This window comes from Urocampus carinirostris, chromosome 14, assembly GCF_059441175.1.
Source record: "Urocampus carinirostris isolate Australia breed hairy pipefish chromosome 14, RoL_Ucar_1.0, whole genome shotgun sequence".
Taxonomy (NCBI): Eukaryota; Metazoa; Chordata; class Actinopteri; order Syngnathiformes; family Syngnathidae; genus Urocampus; species Urocampus carinirostris.
The window spans coordinates 19679392-19703458 of NC_142362.1; the positions used below are offsets into that span (position 1 = coordinate 19679392).

General features: G+C 39.9%; 1 protein-coding gene across 1 annotated transcript; it reads right to left on the reverse strand.

The window, feature by feature from the left end:
* Nucleotides 1–746: 746 nt before the first annotated feature.
* sympk (symplekin) lies at nt 747–22523 on the reverse strand. The gene is made up of 26 exons (XM_088353111.1): nt 22414–22523; nt 22067–22178; nt 21933–21998; nt 21416–21469; nt 21266–21339; nt 21035–21161; nt 17987–18236; nt 16728–16898; nt 14709–14948; nt 14491–14642; nt 14280–14430; nt 12974–13142; nt 12749–12899; nt 11444–11679; nt 11291–11372; nt 11109–11222; nt 9882–10029; nt 8791–8951; nt 5862–5970; nt 5690–5790; nt 4578–4668; nt 4392–4493; nt 4140–4327; nt 2481–2657; nt 1220–1468; nt 747–1155 (listed from the first exon to the last, which is right to left on the reverse strand). The coding sequence occupies exons 2-26, from the start codon at nt 22127–22129 to the stop codon at nt 856–858; spliced, it is 3726 nt and encodes a 1241-aa protein (XP_088209237.1). The 5' UTR covers nt 22130–22178; nt 22414–22523; the 3' UTR covers nt 747–855.
* Between the last annotated feature and the right edge of the window lie 1544 nt (nt 22524–24067).

Consider the following 24067-nt stretch of genomic DNA (forward strand, 5'->3'; position numbering starts at 1 on the left):
CCAAGCTAAGGTCCTGGCATTAATGAGTACATATGACTCTGTTTCTTACAATTACGGCATTTATTTCCTAGTTCAGCAAATAGCATAATACCATGACACAAACCAATAGCTTAGCTTATACATTGCTACATCTATTTCAAGGGTATCAAACTCATTTTAGCTCAGGGTCCACATAGTAGAAAGACTCTCAAAGGGCTGGAATAGTAGATTGAAGAGCAAAAGAGAATAGGAGAGGCAGAGAGAAAAAGAGATCGAAAGCGTGAAAGAGAGTGAGCAAGAGAGAACGAGACAAAAAAAGAAATGGAGGGCAAAACAGAGAGAGCAAGAGCACGAGCTTGAGAGCGAGGGAAATAAAGAGAAAATAAGAAACAGGACAGACGGAGAACGGGAAAAAAGACAAAGACAGAAAAAGGCAGAGAATGAGAGAAAAAAAAGAAAAAGACAAAGACGAGCAAGAAAGACAGAAAGAAATCCAATTTCAGTTGCTTTGAGAGTGGCGCCTAGCTTTGACAAGATCAAGTGGACATATTTAAAGATGCAGCTCCTTTTTTCTCTTGCGCTTCTCTCACTGTTGCCTTGCAGCCCGAATCGAAACACCTGGCGGGCCTAATCAGGCCCCTGGGCCGCACGTTTGACACCTCTGCTCTACATAATGTTACGATTGAAATTGATACAAATATTAATGACTTCCTGGTTTCTCAAAAATTAAAATTGGTTGTTGTAAAAAAAAAAAGCTATGAGAACACTTCATTTTGTTTTGGTTTATTGTCGTGAATACCTTCCTGACACTCAAATTTTCTACAAAAGGAAAACAGAAAATAAGTCACAAACGGGATAGAGAAAATCTTTTTCTTTTTATGTTGCGTCATCTTCGCCAAGGTCCTGACTCGCCTCCTGGTCCTCTATTGGTGTCTCCTGATCTCGGGAAGGTTCCGCTTCGGAAGTTTCCATGGGTTCCTCGGCCGGTGCGGGTTCCGTTTCTTGTTGGGCTTCCAGTTGAGGTTCTGGATCAGGTTTGGCTTCGGGTTCAGCGTCAAACTCCGGTTCCGCTTCGGGTACAGTCTCAGGTTTGGATTCTTCGATCGATTCCGGTTGCGTCTCCGCTTCGGGTTCCGTTTCGTGTTCTGGTGTTGCATCTGCTCTTGCTGAGGCCTCCTGTGAGAAATCAAAACAAAGTTGAAGTCTCCTCCGTGCTGTAAAGGGTATTGTGAAGATTTACCTCCTCTGGTGGCCCTTGATCTGCATGCTCCTGCTCCATGGACTCCTCCTCCTCTTCTTCTTCTTCCTCCTCCTCTTCCAGCATCACGTTCGTGGCTGCAGTCATTTGGTCTTGGGGCCGTGCGGGCGGCTCCTCAGTGGGGGCCGCCACAGGGACCTTGGGCATCTCCACGCTAACTGCCTCCTTGACGGGCTCGGGTTTTTTGCTGGCTTCCAGGACCGTCATGATGGAGGCCGGGATGTGAGCTTGCTGTTGGAGATCGAGAGAAGGGGTTGGAAAATGCAAATGTAAAACGACAAGTATGGGAGGCCGTTTGAGAAGTCAATTATACTTGCTCTCACATGGACGAATATACTCTCATACAGTCAAAGCCATGCACAAACACTACTATACTCTGTCATACATTCTACTACACTCTTATGATGGTTTTCTTTGGTATAAATAAATGTAAATGGTCTGCATTTCTGTAGCGCTTTTCAAGTCAATGAAGACCTCCCAAAGCGCTTTACAATGTGCTTCACAGTTACCCATTCACACACACTCACACACCAATAGCGGCCATGCAGCCAGGCAAGGCGCCGACCTGCTTATTGGGGGCATTAGGGATTCAGTGTCTTGCCCAAGGACACTTCGGCATATAACACGGAGGAGCCGGGAATCGAACCTGCGACCTCTTGGTCCCAAGATGAGCGCTTTAACTCCTGAGCTACTGCCGCCCCAAAAAGAACCAAAGTAACAAGGAAAGAAAACAAAAGACAAATTTTGAAAAATAGTATTGAAAGTGTGATCAGAGGCTGCTTTATCACTCCAGAGACTGGACAACTTGCTTTGAGTGATTCAATTGAATATTGAAATCTTCAGTGTAAGGGCTTGGATGACCTCAAAAAGTTTGGTGAGACACTTCTATAGTTTGAAAATACAAAAATTGAACTTTCTGAATCCCAACAAAATGTTACTAAAACAAAAAATAATCCTCAAGGTTGTACAAGTATGAATTGGGGCTGCTTTGACACTCCAGAACCTGGATTGCCTGCTTTGCTTGATAATAAAGAAAACTCTGAAAACCAGATTAAAAAAATGGAGGGAAAATATTGGATGACAAACCTTTATATACAATCGCTTTTTTTTAAGTTTAATTTTTTTTTTAAATGCTTTTGTGTGTGTGGGAATATAGTTTTCCATGTGTGAGTATGATGTAAAAATTGATAGCAAGTATGCATGACTTCACAAACAACCTCCCATAAACAAGTTTGTTTCTTGCCTGATGTGGCGTGAAGGCCCGGACATGATGCAGGAGAGGTTCTCTCATTTCGGGGCAGCGTTCGAAGACGCTGGCTAGCTGGGCGTGAGGCAGCTGCAGGAGGACGCTATACGACTGAGGTCGTGTCCTCTGGCAACATTTGACAAAGCCCTCCCACACTTTGGGGGACTTCCACACCTGTAAAGGAAAAAGACACCCGTTAGATGAGGCCTCGCAGATATTAGAAGACTTGAGCTAACCCACTATGTTGCTGTGACTTGTCGTTGCTTGGCGTATTCCCATCTTAAAGCACTCTTACACACATTATCAAAGGTGAGAACCACCAGGAAAAGTATGTGTGTGTCTGTGTGTGGAGTCAAGCTTTGGAACGGATTGCAAGACGAGATCAAACGGTGTCCAACTATTCACTTGTTCAGGTTTAGATACAAAGGAACATTCCTGGCAGAATACAGAGATGAGGAGGGTGGAGTATGAGTGGTGTGGGAGATTGGGAATAGTGCGTCTAGTTAACTTTGTGTTATTGTTGCTATTCTTATATCAAAACTGTTATTATTATCATTACAATTGTTGTTATATCATTGGTATATTTGGTGGGGAAGATGAAGGGGTAGGTAATATAAGCATTTGCTTCTTACTACCTCTTTTCGAACATATTATGTAACATTATTTTGTTGTTGAGTTATTGTTTTTGTTGTTTTTATTTTGATGTTTGAATAAAGTTTTCATTCATTCATTCATTATCCAGTTTGAAGCCGTTAGGACCATTGGTTCGTTTCATATGTCTAAATTTCCCTGGTTATCATGTTTTTTTCTTTTTCTTTAGCATCACCGCAAGTCTTGGGACCCACAGCTAATAAATACAGTGCCAAAAATACGGCATTTTTTCGCACTAACTCTCAAAGTTATTATGAGATTCTGAACATAAATAAGAGAAAAGAGCAAGATTGGAGGTAGTTCAGCCAATAGTATTTCGGCATTTTCATGATGCAAACCAATAGCAAACCAGCATCTTATTTCTTCATCAACGCAACCATTGCTTCCATGGTTATGGTGTTTCTGCTTCTTCCTTTAGCATTACATGAAGCCTTAGTTCAAAATGATTGTATTCTCTAATGCTCTTAAACATGCTGTCTTTAAAAGACATCGTGATTATGTCACTGTTGTTACTTTACAAAAAATGCACTACTGGGTCACAGACGGGATTTTTTTTTAAAAAAACACATGAGATTCTGAACTGAATTAGGAGATAAAGGAATTGTGGGAGGTCTTTCAGCTAAAAGTATATGAGTGTTTTCGTGATTACGCAAGACACAGCCAACAGCAGACCAGCATTTAATATGATGCCGAAGAAAAACAGACAGACATGTAAGAGATTTAACTCATCATACGCATGGACAAGTTTGAATTTGTAAATGAGGTTTTGGGCATGCAAAAAAAAAAAATATATATATATATATTTTGTTGATGTGTTGTAGTGAGGGAAAAGCTGTAAAGAGAGGCCAAAAAAAGCATCTTATTCCACACTATTAAGTGAAAACGCTGTAAGGCAGGGTAGCCGTATCATGAGGGTCTACTGCAGGGGTGTCAAACTCATTTTAATCCAGGGGCCACACAATAGAACATTCTCTCGGGGGCTGGACTAGTAGGAGCGGGGCCGACCTGCTTGACGATGAGCCTGGCCATGATGTTCATGACGAATCCGCAGAGTCTGGGGTACATGGTGAGCGACTGGATGACGGTCCTCATGAGCAAGATGGGCAGAGGGCTCTGCTCCATCAGCTGCTGCATCACCACTGCTAGGACCTCCGACGTGTACACGTTCTTCTCGCCAAAGCACAGGTTGGTTGCTGAAGAAAGAAATGATTTTTAAAAAATGATTCAGAGATGGCTGGAAATGTGACCGTTTCCCACCTTTAATGATGGACTTCATATCGCATTTGTTGGAGTCAATGTTGTGCAAGGCAATCAGAAGATCTCCCGGGGTTAGCGGGGACACTGACGAGCTTCCCTCACCTGAGGGTAGAACGGCATTAAATTCACTCAAGTTTTGAAGGTTAAACTAGGTCCTCTTGTGGTGAACATGAATTCAGGTCTTACTGTGCTGTGTTCCCAGGAGTCGATTGAAAACCTCCTTGACAACAATGGGGTTGAGTTTGATCAGCTTGGGAAGCGCTTGGATGACTTCGCTCTTTGAGAACAAACAAAAGAAAAAAATTGAACTCGATTAACTTCCGGCTGATAAGATTATAAATTGGTAGACGCTTAAAATAAGGAGAGAAAACATGGATGGTTTTTGAATTTGCAAGGAGAACAGAGGAGGACAGTACAAGAAAACCTCAAAATACCAAATTCCAACCTTAAATCCCTCTCATGATCCCTTATTTTTATCAAAATGACTAGATTATAAACGGGAGTGGAAGAAGGGCCACATGATTTGCTGATAGTCACAATGATGTATAAAGCGCATTGTTTTCAAAATAAAGTCAGGCGCAACAGTTGAAGTAACTAACTGGCATCCAATGCAATCTCCTTTGGAGGTGTCCAATATTAAAAACAAAATAAACATATCAACAAAGAGAATTTTCTGGATTTGAAAGGAGAACGAATAATTTGCTTATTTTTGTTCTGCAGCAAAATTAGAATTTTGAGTGCTAAAAACAGAATTACAAACAATACGTGCTAGTTTTATGACCTTCCAAGCAAAAAAAAAAAACATCTAATTGTTTTGGACTTTGTGTGAAGTGTCACAAATCGCCAATAATAACCAACAGCCGATTAATTAGTTGGGGGTCCAATTATTGCCATCAAGTGAGCCCAACTTTGCTTTTTACATAAAGCACCTTCACTAAGAATATTCAAGATTTCATTTATGAAATCGGCACATATTTCATTCTCATGTTAAAATATGTGTGATTTAAATAAGAATTGTCATTGATTTTACTAATAAAAAAAATTGTTAGGCAAGAGATCGGACTTGGCACTCGAGGGAAAGAAAAAAACTACGAGGGGAAACAGAATGGTACAATATTTACAAGGTAGTGCTTGTAGAATGGCCAAAGTTTTAGGTGCATCAGAAATTAGTGCACATTTAGCAGCAACATTTTGCAAACTAGAAGTCAAATGTTTTCAAATAATAGGCAAGAGATATTTTCTTAACAGTCTGATGTGCTTGTTTAGGTTCAAGCTGGACAAAGGACTCTTGCCTCTACCTTTTCAAGCCCATTGATGACCGGAATAAGGAAACGAACATCCGGCACGCGTTTATGGTAAAGGTCCCGGACACGCTCCACCAGCTCTGGAGACGGGGGCACTGGATAGCAAGGGTGGAGTCGGAGTTAATTTTAATTCAAAGCCAAAGGAAAATAATTACTCAGAGGTTACCTTTATCAGTCAAAATGTGCAGGCAGCGGGTGACAAGAGTCTCAGCTCCCTTGGGGCAGTTTTCAACCAGAAGCAGAAGCTCAGGAGAGTTCATGCCCATTCCGCGGATCTGTGGGAACACGGTTCGAAAATAAACAAATACAGTGGTACCTCTTCTTAAGGGCTTAATTTGTACCAGGATTGTGCTTGTAACGGGTAACGAGCGATATAAAAAACGGATTGGTCCACTCCCGTCTTCCCAAAAGCATACAAGTAATAAAAATACAGTATTAAGATAAATGAGATATTAACAAAATTAAAGAGTTTGTTTTGAGCGCTGTGACAAATGTGAAGAAGGGGGAGGGTGGGTTTGTTATTGCAAGGAACTTATACGTTTCCCATATATTGCATACGCCGCAAGAATTTTTATAAGGGTTTTGTTTTTTTATAAAAAAGACCAATCTCTTTTTGGCCATTTTGGCTTCGATCCGGATCGTCACAGTCACTGGTAGCAGACGACGCCATCGTATATTGCTAATATTGTGGCGGTATTCCACATAGTCCGTCTTGCTGTGAGAAAATAGTTGCCGCACTAAAAAAGGAGGATTTGCAATCATTTATAAGAGGAGAAAATGGCAAAGGTTGAAAGGTATGAGTTCGATAGATTGTTGATGATACGTGAGCACTTAACTTTAAAATAACTTACACACCCCAAAATTTCCATAACATTTTTTTTTATTCTGTAGTAGTTTGAATGTGCAAATTGGACAAGCTGAGGCAGAAAGCTGTCACAAGCTGTGAGCGTTCTCTAGTGGTAGCCTCTGGGACAGCGTGTACACTGGAATTTCCTTTGATTGTGAGATAGATTTAAAAAAAAAAAAAAAAAAAAAAAAAAAAAAAAACACTCATATACCGAAATTCTCGTGTTTAGAGGCGCTCACGTAAAACAAGGTCCGTATGTTTTTCATGATCAAATTTAAGCCCTTTGCAAGGACTTTCAAAGACAATTTTCCAAATTTTCCCGTACCGTTAAAAGAAGAAATCCGGTGTAAAACATGTATTATGCAGATTCATAAATACCGTAATTTCCGCACTATAAGGCGCACCTAAAAGTCTTAATTTTTTTCAAAAGCTGACCATGCGCCTTATAATACAGTGCGCCTTATATATGGCTCAATATTAAATCACAAGGTCTCGCAACTTACGCAACAGCCGCCGTCTCGATTTCCCCCCGAACGTGGAGTAGTCCGCGGTGTATGCTGGGATTTATATACCGGCGTTTCATTGGCTAACCAATGTGTCAATCATCATTTGAATCGATCACTATTGGCTAAAATTATTCGGAGCCTCGGATAGGCTAGAGGGCCGAAACAAACCCTGCAATTGGCCGAAAAAGATGTGTCAATCATCCGTTAAATCGATCACTATTGGCTGAAGTTATTCGGAGCCTCGGATTGGCTAGAGCGCCAAAACAAACCCTGCAATTGGCCGAAAAAGATGTATCAATCATCCGTTCAATCGATCGCTATTGGCTGAAGTTATTCGGAGCCTCGGATTGGCTAGAGGGCCAAAACAAACCCTGCAATTGGCCGAAAAAGATGAGTCAATCATCCGTTAAATCGATCGCTATTGGCTGAAGTTATTCGGAGCCTCGGATTGGCTAGATGGCCAAAACAAACCCTGCAATTGGCCGAGTTTAGCAATGGCGTAGCAAGCTTAGCAAGCTTGCTAAAGTACGCCATAAAGAAACATGTTTTATTAGTCTGTATTTGCAAATAATTTACTCTCGTGGATTTACTTCACTCACGGTTGTAAGAAGACCATGATTGCGTATCATTATTGAACGTGAGAACCTAGGTGAGCTATGCGGCTTTTTATTTTCCCGGTATCTTGTTTTAGAACGATCTTGATGTTGCTGTGATGAGTTGAGTGAATTAAACTCAATTCCAAGTGTTTATTGTCATATGCACGGTAAAGTTGCGAGCGAAAAAGAAATTAGAAACTAAGAAATGTTTGGCATTTCTTGAATCCCAAGACTTTAACCTTCCGAATGATATTTGAAATGATGCATTTGAGTGACATCGTACGGACACCGCATCCGCACGTGTCTACGACACGTATTTGCTTCTTTGCAAGCTTTGGGAATGTTAAGGGGGTAATAAGTTTGACTGAATCATCTGACTGCTTTGTCGACGTTCCCATTGTAGCGCCTTATAATCCAGTGCGCCTTATCTATGGAAGATATAGGATCAAAAACTATTTTTTGGGGGTGCGCCCTATAACCCGGTGCGCCCTATAGTGCGGAAAATACGGTATATCTGCGATTTACATATTTGCTTTTTAATCTTGCTTGTACGCTTATTAAGACCTATGATTTTGGGGTCTTGAGTAAATCATGAATATATTCGTGAATCTGAACAATACGTGTGTCAATGTTTTTGGGGCAAATCCATCCCCAAGTACTGTAGGTCATGGGTAAAAATGACGGTAATATGTAGTTTACATTTTCAGTTGGAAAAAGTTCTTCCCAATACAATGTACAACTGGGAAATGCTATCTTATTTTTTGCATGGCCCATAAGTTGATAGAAATTATTGTATTAATACACATTTGTTAGTGCTGTGTTTAGGAGTAGCATGCACCTGTCCTCTTGGGTGCGACCCGTAGTAGGCAAGGACGTTTCATAGGACAATGCCATACAGCTGCCGTTAATCACGACGGAAGAATAAATGCAATGGCAAAGCCACCAGAGTAGTGTCCGTGTTATTTCCAAGCAGACTTGTAGAGAAACATGGCAACAATTCAAGCGTTTAAAAGCGCATTACCCAAAATTCAAGCAACTTTCAATCCTTGAAAACAACATTAAAATTCAAGCATTTTCAAGGGTGTCAAGCACTTGTCCAAACCCTAATCACTGTTAGACATGTTAACCCAAAATTCTTCAGCGTACCGGGAGCTCAATGGCACGAAGGACGCTCCTCTTGATGTCGGCGATGGCCTCGGTGTAGACGGACGCTAGCTCGTGGACCAGTTTGTGGTTCAAAGGCAGCAGGGACAAGTAGAGGAAGAGGCATTGGCGCACTGTCTCTTCCGTCCAGGGGGAGGCCACCTCTGCAAACAGTCGTGGTTGTGACTTTTGACGGGGATTGGACATTGGACAGGTTTTATACAACTTGTTCTCCAGTACCATTAAAATAAAAATTTCAGTGTGAATCAGGTATCTTGGAGAGCCACAAATACATCTGCGATTTCTAGATGCAATTTTTAGTCTTGCCTGTCCATGATTTTTAGATCTTGAGTATTTGTTCTTGAGACAAATCCCCGGATAGGTGTTGGGTAAAAATGGCATAACATTTTCAATTACAGGAAGTTCATCCCATTACAATCTACTACTGGGAAACGCTACCTCAATCTTTAGCATGGCCCATAAAAAATGTCCATTATTGATATTTAATCCTTGCACTAATACACATGTAATAAATTCATAGTGTCCTGTGTAGGTGTAGCATGTAGCAAGTAGTGAGCAAAAAAACAACAACAAAAAACAGTTAGGCTAGTCATCTCCTCATGAGCCGACTCTCTCATTGTGAAAAGTTGGATCTTTGTTTTTCGCATACTTTGCAGCATGCTGTGCGTGGATTTGTTTCATATTTTAGCTATTCTTATTTTCAGTTTTCTAGCCGTCGTTCATTAAAATCAGCAGTCTCCCGGCTTCTTGCACCTCTAAGGCACGACCCGTAATGGGCAATGATGCTTCACATGAGAACACCAAATACAAACCAATGCCGGCGGCCGGTAATCAAGAATTTTAATGTGGAGCCACCAGAGCAGACGTGTTGGCGTCATTTTTAAGCGCACTTGTTTGATGTATTTCACATAATGCGTCATCAGACTGCTGAGAAAGATGGCAACAATTTTAAGCATTTACAAACACTTCACACACAATTCAAGCAACTTTCAAACCTTGAAAATGCATCTCTCATAGTCAAGCATTTTCAAAGATTTTAAGCAGCCATTCGAACCCTGGTTGGGGTCACCCACCTGTATCTTTGTCTGCCCCGAACAGCAGGGAAGGTGGGTTGGGGTGGACCAGTAGTTGCATGTAGTTGAGTGCAAACTTCTCAATGTAGTCCCTGAGTTGATCTTTCTCGTACATGCGCTTGAGGAAGCCCAGGGCGGTTGAGCGTACCTGGAAAGTGGTCGTGAAAATATGACATCGCTACTTGGTGCAATTATCTCATTTTGCAGCATTGGTCAAATGACTTCTTGGTTAAAAATATAGTATTTCCAGTATTAAAACTATAGACTCAGGCTTACAGCGTCCCGGGATAACAGTATATTTTTTACGTTCCATTGTGCAATACAATGTTTTTCTTTGGCCCTCGTTACAGCATTCTCCCCACATTACAAGATCAACTAAAAACCCCTTTGCATGCCCAAAAACAAAATTCAAATTTTGCAGTGTTGGAGACTGAACGAGTTGTGTGCCGCATTCCTCTCTGAGATGTCTGTCTGCTATTAGTCAGCATCATACAAAATGCTGCTCTACTATTGGTCATGGCATTATAAAAATGCTGATATTCTATTGGCTGAAATCCCTCCAACAATGCTCTTTTCCTTCAGCACAGAATTTCGTGTAACAAACTTGTATTTGTTTAGCCAGCTGTCCCAAGACTTAAAGTGATTTCAACGGGAGAAGCAAGAGGGTGATAACCATGGAAACAAAAGTCATAATCAATGAGAAATACGTAGAGGGCACACAACGCTCGCTAAGGCTGTAACTTATGGATGATTGGGGACATTAATAAAATTGAGGAGGCAATAAAAACAAGGAAATCTTCTCGGTATGAAAATCCATGTTAGTAGAAGTTTTGAAATCAGGTTAATTTTTAATCTGACAATCCTTGCATCCAACTGCTACTCCAGTGTACCATCACAGGTCAAGTCACACCAAAAGCAAATCAAATGTCATGGTTCCTCTATATTCATCTATAATGTCATGTAGTCATATACACAAATATTGCATATAACTAGTTCTTACTATGTACAAATTGGTTGCTAATTCTATGTATACACAATTGTAATGTTTTACCAGGGATTTGGAAAGCATTCACAAATTAGCAAAGGTTCTATCTCCGACCATTTGACAATTTCACCTCTTCACTTCATAACAAATTTGTGTCGTAAACCGGACTGTACTGTATTTATTCGATTTTCTTGACTTCAAACAGACCTGGTAAAGCCGCATTTTAAGAACAACATCCCCACCTTCTCTTTTTCATGGGAGCTCAGATCAAGCAGCACATGAAGGTACTGGAACTGCCTGGACGGTCGCTTGATGATGAGCTCTTTAAGCGTAGTCATACCTAAATAAACTCGAGACTGCGACAAGAAGGAATGAGTGCAATGCTAAATGCTAAGCTAGCATCTTCCATCTGTCATCGACCTACCTCGTCCTCACAGTAGCGTCGGATCACTTCCAACGCGGACTCTGTGATGACGGGGGCCTCCAGGACCAGTTTGGTGAAGAGTCTGGCACACACAAATTAATCTTTTTCAAATCAGCATCAGGACTATTTAGTGGAATATTACCAAGTTCTCACCCGTCCTTCTGCTCGGGCTTTTCTTGCAGCCCGGAGAGCAACGTGTACAAACACTGGTCGTAGCTGTCCAGAAGCCCGGTGGGAAGCTGGCTGAGATAGTTGTTGTACTCCTGATAGAGGAGCGAGAAGGCCAAGTCGCTGCGAGTGCGGATGTCGTCCAGGATGAAGCGCAGCACATCTTCTTTGATGATGCCCTCGAACTGAGTGACCAGCTTTGAGAGGAGCTTCACTCGGACCTGGGGTGTGTTGAATTAAACCATGATAAGGGAATAAACCGTGATATGTTTATCATCCCTCATGAATTTAGGCTTAAGTGACCAGGCTAGCAACCAGGCTGAAAGTATCCTTAGAAAAAAATCTGGCACTTCTACTATCGATCATGTGAAAAGTAATTTATAGGAATTTATTGCATTTCCAAGGACTTTCTTGATATGATGCATTATTCTAATTATCCTGCAATAAACGTTTAGATATAAACTATATTGTAATGGATATATATATATATATATATATATAAATATATTTATATACACATATATATTCCCAAATCCCATGCATCCATTTCCTGTTCTTAATGAACGATCAATGATATAAAACAAAAAATCATTTAATGGATAAGAATAAAAATTAAAGAAGTTGTCTTTGATAATGTAGTAATTATCGTCAACAATTAGAGTAGTTCTGGCATTTCCGGATAAATAATGTAATAAAAGACTGAAAGACAAAAGTAGGATTAAAAAAGAATGTTAGGATAAATGCAAAACAATATCTTTCTTGCATTAACTAGGAATAGATCCCCAGCCTCCCACATAGCAGGCGAAACTCATACAACTAAACCACAGAATCAACTTTGTGGAGTCGTGAAAAATACCATACATTTCCATTTCACCGGAATGTGCCGTGCTTTCCCCGTCCTTAATAAGGGCACATTCAACCTTTCTTTCTTATAAAATTAATTTCACTTCTTTATAAAATTATATAAGGAACTGTTGCTGAGCAGCTGAAAAGACGTCGGGGACACTTTTTTAAATGTTCTGTTATTTTGCGATCGATCTCGGGGCTCTATTTGAAGATGTCGTGACCGTGCATTTATCCCTAATATCTACATCTGGCTTAACATAGCTGTGCCTATTCATCCAGGCTCAGCAAACGTGCGACAGATTAGGTTAAAATTCGCTGGTAAAACGAGATTCAGTTAGCCTGGAATTCTATATTCCATTTTACTGCAATACCAACCCTGGACTAAAAGACGCAAAACAGAAAGATGATACATCTGATTAGTGAAAACATGAAGTTGCAAATTACGTGCGACATGCCGCTGTGAGTTATGGTCTTCTCGGAATGGAGAATGCGCTGCACAGTCTTGGAGGTCAATTGTTCAATCTGTGTGTCGGATAAGGGCTTGATCACATCTGACAGCTTGAAAACTTTCTTCTTCCCGCTTAGCCCTGACAATCTGGAACGAACACCAAAAAGATAGTCACAGAGAGTTCAGGAATCATCATTTGTGTTCTTGACAGAAAATCTGACTTGGTCTGCACAGATGGAAGGATGGGCTCAGGAAGCCTCTTGACCACCACGTTGGCGGCCTTCTCAGAGTAGCCCACAACGGAGATGGCTTGGCCCACCGATCCTGATCCATGCTGGTTGTTATCGTAGTTGTCTTCGTAGGCGTCGCCGCCTTTACATTGCTCCAGGCCTGCATGGATTGCAACAAAAGCAATGAAGATTGGTTGTTGCGAGCACCATTAGTTCCATATTTAATACACAAACTTTTGCAAGTTCTACTGCATTTTTATTTTTAGCAATGGAACCTCGATTGCTAAAAAAAGGAGGACATTTTCCAAAATCATTCATTTAAAAGGTAAAAGAACACTCTCTGAGAATATTCCTACCCCTGATATATGATAAGAACTTAATAGTTAAAATATCGAACATACGAAAAAAATCAAACCCTGACACATTATCCCCCAGAATATGGCAACGCCACCTCAACGTTTTCACGTTAGTGTGGAAAAAGATGTTTTGACTGCCCGACGTTACGTCATCTCTCCCACTATATCACATCAAATTATTTTGTGTGCCGAGAAACATACAAACTTTTCTGTGTGTTTGCATATGACAAGTATATAAAATGCCTGACTATTGGTCATTGTCCTATAAAATGCTGGTCTGTTATTGGTTTGCATCACAAAATCATGAAAATGCGGATATGCCACAACTTCCCACAATGCCTTTCTCTCTTTGTTCAAATTATAATCTTGTGTAACACTTTTTAATTTGTTTAGTTATATGTCCCAATATTTGAATGATGCTAAAATTTGAAGCAAGAAGATGATAACAATGGAAACAAAAATTCAGATAATCAGTAAACACTGGCCGAATAAACGATAGGGACCATTACTAAAAAGAATGAGCCGATAAAAGCAAGGATATTTTCTAAAGGCATGACACTCACTGCAAGTGAGTTTCTTTTTTAATTCACCGTCAGTTTCCCCCTCTGCATCCACCTACTACTTCACTCAAACAGGCCAAGTCACGTTTCACCGTAGGTAAATACAATTTTATTTTTCCTTTACAAATATATTAATTATTATGTTAATCATATGCACACACAAATAGTACTTATTATATACTTTCTTTGTCATTGTAATGTTATTTTCTGTGGGGTTTGAAGCTTATCAGTGTAGGTTTCTCTCCCCTGCTAAACAGCAGTCTTACTTTGTGATCCCAAGAACAAATTCCTGTCGAATCCCAGGGCTGATTTGTATTAGAGATCTGCTTTATATGCTTGATTGGAATCTTTTAGGAGGGATGTAGAGGTTTCTTTACTGACCTGGCCCGATCCCAGCCGCAGTCATCTGCGTGGCCATCAGTCGAGCCAAATGCTTGATTTGAGCGACCGTACCAGCAGACTCAACGGGCGTGTACGTGGCCTGGAAGGACGCCGGCATGGCGTCTGGGAGGTACACCATACTGATCAGGACCTGCGCAATGGGACGTGTGTCAGGTTTAGTAAAAACAAGAAGATCATTTTAGCGTCTCACCAGATTGGCCACATTCTCAGCGTTGAGGAGCGGGCGTAGGAAGTCAGCCGTCAGGTCGATGGCCGACTGCTTCGTTGGGACCGGGGCCGGCTTGGGAGCCAAAAGAGGGGTCGGCTCCTCTTTGTCCTCGTCGTCTTCGATGAGGGTTTGCTCTGAAGAAACAACAGATCCAGAACATCATTCCAGTCTGGCTGTGACAATCTCATCAACCAACTCACCAATTTTGACTTTTTTGCCCTCTGCGTAGGGGTCGTGCCGGGGTCTTTTGCGCTGCTCCCTGATTGCTGGCGTGGAGCGCGTGATCTCGCTCTGGGGCATGCCCAGGTCCAACAACAAGGTGCTGATTTGTCCTTGGAAATCCAGGCTGCAAGGATGCTTCAGCACGGCCACCAAGTGCAGTTTCAGGTTTTTTCGGACGCTGCTTACCTGCGACTTGGCTAAGGTAGGTGGGAGATTTGCTGGGAGGAAAATGGAAGGGGGGTGCGGGGGGGAATTTATTAACCCTAATGTCATGCAGGTACATAGTACGTATGTTTTTCTGATTTATTCTATTTTCAATCAAGGAGAGACCAACAAAAAAATAAAGTTCGGAGCTCAAATTTACCTCGGGTTGTGAAAACATGTACCATATTTTCCAGACTATAATTTGCTCCGGTGTATAAGTCGGACCAGCCAAAAAATGCATAATTAAGAAAGAAACATTGAAGTTGAAGTCGCTTTTCTGGGAGAAATGTATTTGATAAAATCCAACACCAAAAACATACATGTCATCTTGAAAGGCAATTTAAAATAAAAACAAAATAGAGAACATCAGGCTGAATAAGTGCACGGTATACTTACTTTACATAGTTAACAAGCCTGGTAGTGTCAGTAACAACGTAACATATAGACTTATTCAGCTAATTCTAGCAAAAAGAACATGCTTATCCAAACTCCCAATATCCCTCAAAATCACCAAACACAATGAAATCTTCAACCTCTATGTCACTTTTACCAGGGAACAACTAGGAGGTAGACGATAAGCCGCCTCCTTCTTTCGCTTCTACGTCGCTAATCGTCACCTCCACTTCTCGCTAACTCCGAACTTTCATTCTGCTCCACTACCGCTTTCAGCAGCATATTTCACTTTTTGCAGCTTGGAATCTGCAGAATATGATTTTCTTTTTGGTGCCATTTATGTTAAGCTCTTCTCCATTGGTGTTGTGCTGATAACTTGTCAGTAATAACTATAATTATAACACATAGTTATGAGCCAAAGATGTTGCAGAAATTGCATATATGGACTTGTTTTGTAATTTTGTGGCTGTTCCATGTTATTTCACTATTTTCATTGCACAATTGTTATGATGCAGTATATTTCACCACTTAGGCCAGTCTCCAAGCATTACCTGGTAAATATCTTTGCCAACTTGTCCCGACATTCTTTTTATCTCTTTTTTTCCACTTTTAGACAGTGTGTCTGAAAACTAGAGCTAAAACGCACAATGAATATTATAAGCAACAGAGACTCAAACCAAACCACACCATTTTTTATTATTCTTTTGCAGTCATTGGTGAGGTATTTTCAGTTTTGGGTGCCCATATCAGCAAAATTGCAATTTCAGTTCATGTCAAATAAAAAAATATTACATGACCTACAAGTATTTAGAAAAATGCATGTTTTTCTGAAAGTCAATGTATTTTTGGTTATTAATCAAATGTTTTTATTACGTTTTTCCCACTAGTAGGCGCTAAATAATACACAAAGTCACTTTAACTTTTTATTACGTGTCCATCCTAGAGTGCCGTGTCTAATCTTTTTGTAAATGTTTACCATTTTTTATTACTGACAACAAAGACAATTATGACTATGGGTGTTTTCATTCCATAAAAATACTTAACTCTAAAACATACATGTTACATATGCCTTGGCTAAAAAATATAGACCACCCATTCTTATGAAGTGGCATTATCTTAGCTGTACACAATGGTAAATGGAATAAATAAAACTCAATAGACAATGCTCCATAGAGAAAATGTAACATTTGCCCAATTACGGCTGTAAGGGTCTCTAATAGCAGCACCTATGAAGCTAATTTCCAGAAGCAGTTATTTACTAAAGTACACCCTGTTCAAATTTGTGCACTACTTTGTGAGATCCTATTTAGCAGTTAGCAGACCAAAAACTATTGTGCACCGATAACTTACATAGTTATACATGGAACTGTGTGGTAATTTTGACCCATTTCCTCACTCACCGTGTAAGGTCTCATACGCCTGCACCACTTTGGACATAAACATTGGCCTCTGCCGAGCGATGGTGGCAAGGGAGCCCAGTGCGGTGGTCAGGTTAATGCTGGATATGGCAGGATGCACCATGAACTTAAGCAGCTTGTCCAGCGCCTGCCTTCCCTCCTCACACAAAACATCTGCAAAGTATGGACATTTTTTTCGTGAGGAAAAATATGCTACTACAGTCAGCTTGTTTTCTAGCTGTGGAATACAGCTGTATTGGAAATAAACTGGAATACAATAGATCCCCAGGATATGACAAGAATCCGTTCTGAAGTGGGGATCGCAAAGTGAAATGGCCATGTACCGGGAGAAGGAAACGTATGCTAATCACCCAGCGCCTTCCGAACCCCTGATAACCCCGATAAGAATAAAATAATTTAGTATGTAGTAAGTGCTACTTACGTGTAACATATGTGTGTATATAACATTATAAATTTAAAGGAGAATGAAATGTAATTTGCCTTGAGTGCGTCGTTACTTGAGCTGCTAAAATTAGTGGGTGGATGCAGTGGGGTTATGAGATGGTGGATTCAAAACTGATTTAAAACTTGCAAGGATTGTCATTCTCTTAGAACAAATCCTTACCTTAATCACCCCTATATTTTTAATAATGGTCCCAATCGTGGATTGTTTACGGCTAGGAAACTTAGAGAGGGCAGTCAATGGTGAACCTTTGTTGTGCTTCTTGATAAACGCAGACTTTGTTTCCATGGTTATCATGTCTTTTTTCTTCATTCTTCAGGATCAATGAAAAAATTATGACCAATAGAGAATACAGTATAAAAAAAAAATACAGTATTGTATCACCGACTCGCAATTTCTTTATGAAGCGCATCATATTTTGAACGGAATGAAGAGAAAGGCATTGTGGGAGTTGCGTGAATAGTATTTTGGCCTTTTTTGATGTCGTGACACAAACCAATTGCAGCCTAGCATCTTACAGTATGTCACAAAAGCGAGTACAGTCCTCACATTTCTGCAGATATTTCATTCTAAAAGAACATGCTTATCCAAACTCCCAATATCCCTCAAAATCACCAAACACAATGAAATCTTCAACCTCTATGTCACTTTTATCAGGGAACAACTAGGAAGTAGACAATAAGCCGCCTCCTTCTTTCGCTGTTTTTTGTTTTTTTCACTGTTAAGTGAAAACATCGTATGGTGGGGTCGCCGCATACCAGGGTTTTATTGTATTAGTAGTGGATTGTAATACTGATACCATAGCGGATGTAAGCGTGGTCTCTGGGCACTTTATCCAACCTAATGTCGCTCTCCTGCCTCTTGGGGACGTCAGAATCAGCGACGCGAGGAGACAGCGTGATAATGAGGGACTCTGTAAATTTGATGGCATGAGTTCGAACGCCGTCGTTCTCAGAGTCCAGTAACGCCAAGACATCGCCTTTCATCTGCGTCACCATGTTCCAGCATGCCTCCTGCATGTCTGACACGCTTTTGGCTCGTACCAGCCACTGCAGGGAAGCAAAGGCTATTAATTACAGTTTTCATGAGTCTAAATGTTAAATGCCGAATTTCTGGACTATAAAGGCACACCTAAAACACACAACTTGGCCAGAAATTTAAACATTTGCCTTATAAGCCGGTGCACTTTGTATATGGATGAAAATTGGAAATGCATACCTGTTAATTACCATATTTATGCAATTATTGATCAGTCACAAAAACATAATCCCTGACAGCAATTGCATAACAGTGGTGTCAATGGGGGATCAAACTATGATGATAGCGCCTAATCCGAACCAGCAGGCCATTAGGAACATAAATGACGTGTGAAAAGGCATTATGTATTATTCCATTGTCACGTTATTTTAGTCACGCTAGGAGATACAAATATTAGAGAATGGCAAAAAACAGAAAGTGATTAAAAATCAGTTTCCAAATTGTGTTTGATGTTTTATAGGCTGCATCTAAAAGCATTGGAAAAAAAACAAGCGTTGAATACATGCGGCCATGATTAACCCTTTCACGTTCCTGTAAAATTCGCCTAAAATCCCAAACCAAGACGTACCCAAAGTAGATCGAATGCTGTTCTTGAACTGTTGAGAATATGATCTTTTATCCCAAACTGAAATAATCACTGCAAGTGTTTATTAGCATTGAGTAATCTGAGTTGGAACACACAAAAATAGGTTTTTGTCTTTGCCTGATTTTGGTTTTTGCAATAACATGCCTGCAAACCAGTGTAGCATGGGCATCTGAGCTGGAAAACAGCTGGGACAATAGCATGAAACCTTGCCTGGTTCCAGGTCCAATTTAATCACGACCTGAAAAAATTAACACTGTATTTTACACATTTTTTTTCAAAGGTATATCTAAGTATTTTCAAAAGTGCCCATTTAAAGACAACCAGTTTACAGCCCTAAAAACTTTGCAACTTTGTATTTTACTTTGGCCAATTTTTAGAACATTGTGAAAGAATTGTAAATATTAGACTTCTCTTTCAAGAAAGAAATCCCTGATTGTGCACGCTTGTGCGTAATAATCGCGGGTAAAAATGGAACGAATCATGAAAGCTCCATTGAAAAAATCTCGTTCTTTCCAGCCAGCGTGGACAGATAACTGGATCCCGGGGTGCATTTACACACATTTATGCGTCACTTAGCATGCCGCGGAGCAAGTGAAGTCACACACAGCGCAAGTCGGCAAGCATAACAGAGCGAGACGGAGTGCAAATTAAGGCCCTATTTTCAAAGGCTACGGAAAATTCAACTCATGAAACATGACGCACACACAAAAAAAAAACTGCACAGGCCACAATTACAACATCAACTGATCTGATGGTACCATGAAAATAGTGTGATGATGAGATAAAATCTAAAGCGTTTTCATGTGTCGTCCGTATCCCAAGAGATCTGTCTAGTGCATTGGTCAGCAACCTACGACACGCATGCCAGCAGTAGCACACAAGGGGTTAACAAGTGGCACGCGGGCACATGGCAAAATATTAATGATTATTTTTTAAAAGCATTTTTACCTGAAATTTAGACATTTTCAGTAACGCACCATGTTGTTTTGAAGCTTTACGGTAGCGCCCCTCCTCCTCTGCACGCAGCACAGGAGGAGGGGCGCTACCGTGTGAGTGTGTGTCTGCCCGGCGCCTCAAAGAGGAGGAGAGATCGGTGTTTTAACCCAGACACAGAAACACCCGCGCGCAATAAATGAACGAATCATGAAAGCTCCTCCAGCGAAAATAATCTTGTTCTTTACAGTCAACGTGGACAGATAACCAGGACTTTGTGCAAAAACATATAACTGTGCTATTTGTGCATTATGCCTTGAGAGTGTTGTACCTCGCACATCAAGTGTTAAACGTCATTACGAGACGAAATATGAACATGAATTCAAGGACGACGAATCTGACAAGCCGGAGATATTAAAACGTGCTGTGTTCAGGTACGGCAAACAAACACAGACCCAAAAACCTATGTCACTGCTAAAAACACCACCACATAAGCAAGCAATCACATTGCTCAATGCATAGCAAAGCACGGAAAAACATTTACTGATGGCAAATATATTAAAGAAGCGTGTGTGCATGCATGCGTGCTGCTGTTCAGCTGTTATTTCTGTTGCACTTAATTTCAAGTACCCTTCTGCTTTGCTGCTGTTATATCAAGTTTGATGAATGGTATGGTAGCTGTTCATATCACTTGTCTTTTGATTGTAGTTCACGTTGATAAAAAGTGGTAAAAAGTTGAAGTAATGGATGTCTACAGGCCTTTCCACATGTTGCTCACATTCATTTTTTTAGTTTATTGATGAACAAGAATCGTGGAAGATAAATTGGTCAGTTATACGATTGTTTATCCTTGTTGTATATTCGGACTGGTTTAAAATTACACCTCTGTTGGACATAAAAAAATGTTGTGCCAGTCATTAATCTTGGTGTGGCACACTGATTCAGATGGAAATTTGAAAATGGCACTCCACACCGAAAAGGTTGATGACCCCTGGTCTAGTGGATAGGATATGGCGCTCTTCCTGCTACAATCTGGGTTTAAATCCCGTTGAATCCAATGTGATGCAATTGTAATCAGGGATTTATTTCGACGGATTAACCTTTGCACATTGACTGATTAATCAATGCACACTTATCCTTTTTTTCTGTAATCTTAGCATCTTTTATATTTAAGAAATATCACAAGACCATTTTTGGGGGGTTTGGGGGGAGGATGGGCATCATAATCAGGTGCACCTTAAAGTGCAGAATATACATTGAATTTCTCTTGGCGTGGCAACACAACAATACCTGTAGAGTAATCTTGTAAATCTGCGTGAGTGAGAGAATGGCTTTCTTCACCACATTGACACTTTCATCCTTCAGCAGCATGTTCAAGTTTGCGACGAGCCGAAGGAGCAGCTCATTGTCACGTTTACTGGAAAGATTTTTTTCCACAAAATGTTACTTTATGACAGAGAAATTCATTCTTACAATTCTTATGTCTTACATCTTATAAAAGCAATGCGAACAAGCACTCACCATGCTTCCTCAATGAAACCAATGACAAACTTTCTCACGTCGATAGATTTGTGAGTTTGAAAGGCAATTATCTCCTACAAAGTAAAATAAATAATATTAATACTTTCACATTTTAGTCATTATAAGAAACTAGCTCAAAGGTGTCCTTACATCCAAGAAATTGTCAAGGAGGGATGGATCCTTATTTATAATAAGCTCTTGGACCTGTGAAATGACACAAAATATTTAGAAAACAGTCAGGTATCCTAATTTAAAGCATAATAATGGCTTGGCAGTGAAGTGCCATCCTGAGGAGTGAAAACATAGGATGAGGGCGTGGGAATCCATTGTAGCAACTATAACATTTGACAAGCCAAAGTCTAGAAGTAGTCAACATTTCAGTAGCGCTGGCTTTGTAGTATGTTAATACTAGAACCTCTCCGGTTGTCATGGTTACACCATTTTATTTACATGCATGACCACATTGTTATGTTTTTCCCCCAAAAGCATAGGATTTTTAAAATGGAGGGACAAATACACCTCAAGACTACGAATTCAACCACAGTACGGTGTCTGGTGCTGTTTTACTTCAATTTAGCTCAATTTTAAACGCATTACAAATTTGCATTCTTTTAAAGGGAAATACTACTAGTACAGTAATCAAGTTTCGTCTCCGGGGATCACAGACCTGTTTGAGCACAGCCAGCTTCTCATCCGTAGGGATCAAGGCAGCCTGATTCAAAAGTTCCACCACCTGAAGACAAACATTATTATTAATATTATTAAACTATTTCATACAATATGCCATCGATTACTACGCACCTTTTCACTGGTGGTCATGTCTATGACATTTGTTTCCTCCCCGTCTTTTACGGGCAACTCCATGATGGCGTTCGACTTCTTAGTGGATTTTTATGTAAATACCTCCATGTCTCTGAAAACAAATAAACAAATATTTTTTTAAAGTATTTCAACAATAAGTAAAAATGTAGAGCTAATGGACACAAGGTCCTTATGTTTACTGCTAACATGCTAGCAGGTGACATGCTAACTGGTAACTACCTCACAATACGCGTAAACTGAAAGGTGTGACAATCATAAAACCTTAAATGCACTTTTATTTATTCATGCCAACGTACAAAACTTGCTAAAATAATTATGTAAAATACCTTTAATAGAAATAATGCAAAGGCGTTGAATGAAGTAGCTGGAGTGTAGCGCAGATTTTTTTCTTCTTCGTGTGTTAAAAATATTTGCGATGAGCCACACTGCCTCCTACAGCTTCAGAGAACAGCTTCCTAGCTAAAATGTATGTTTTATTCTTGTAGTAGTACTGTAGTTTATTTGTTCTTGCACTGAAAATTCAATAATTGTCATAGAAATCTTGTTGTGTCATGCAGGGATTCCAGTTTAAAGTTGCTTTATAAGAAAAACAAGTTTAAATGAGTTAATAGTTTGTGGCAGAGTGAAAAAAAATTAATGATCATTTTGTAAAATAATACATTTTTTAAAAACGTTTTCGTTTACTTTGTGCAGAGTATTTAATAATTATTAGTATCACACTGAAGAAACCTGTTCTTATCCTGCTTTTTTATTTATTTTTTCCTTTTTCTTCTTCTTTTTGTTTATTTTCCTTCTCTAGCTTTTCTACTTCTTTTGTCATGCTTCTTATTTTGTTTTCCATTTTCCACATTTTAGTTTTTTTTCTTCTTTTGTTTCTTGTTTTTCCTAGCTTTATAATCATTTTCTTGCTTTTCTCTTTTTTCCTTGTTTGTTCTTCTTTTATTTATTTTTTATTTCAATATTTTATTCTTTTTTTTCTTTTTTCCCTTTTTTGTCATCATCTTTCCTTATTTATTCCTTTTTTTCTACTTTTGTTAGTCTTTTTTTCCAAACTGCCCTCACGGCAACATCCAATTTTCTTTGAGTGGGTACACGGTGTCAGCGAGGGGGGCACCGCCCCCCGGGTAACGCCCCTGTGTGTTTTGGAAGGAAGAAACCCACGCAGACACAGGGAGAACATGAAAACTCTGCACAGGGAGGCAGGTAGCTGGAATTGAACCCTGGACCTCTGCACCATGGAGCAGAAACACTAACTACACATTCACCATGCTGATCTTGCATACTTTTGTATTCTTAAAATATACACTTTTCAGTGGTAGGCTGTTAGGGCCTGCAAGGCCTTCTCTGATGTCATAAAAAACAACTGAATCAGTGATGTTATTTGTATTTTGTTCATTAGGGAGGGGGCCATGCTGGGATCCGATCCAAGTAAAATCACGGTAGTATTGATCTATACCAATCTGATACCAATACGTTTTACCTGGATATTTCATGATCATTGAATAATTTAACCTCCCCGCCCCTTTGATTTAATTTATAATTACAATAAACACAGCAAGAAAGATTTAGGCACTAAAGATGTATCAATGTTTTTATTTAAGAACAACACTGCAAATGTTAGTAGCATAACACATAAACAGAAATATTTATTTTACAACTGTTTCAGAACAAAAGCTCAGAGAGTCAAACCAAAAAAAAGCAATGTGACGAAAATAAAAATACTGTGAAACAATGTCAACCAGAGAACTAAAATACCTGCTTTTGCACAATATTTTGAAAATGAAGTGTCAATGTTCCATCATTGGCTATGTGGCCATATTGACAGGGCGGCGTTGCCACAGTAGCAGACCACTTTAACACACACATTTCACCTGGCATTGTCCTTTTCTAGAGCTAAAAAAAACCGTCCTTTCCATGCTGCGCTTCCTGTTAGCCTCTGTCATTTTTAGCTTCTGCTCAGTGTAGGTGCAATAGATGTAG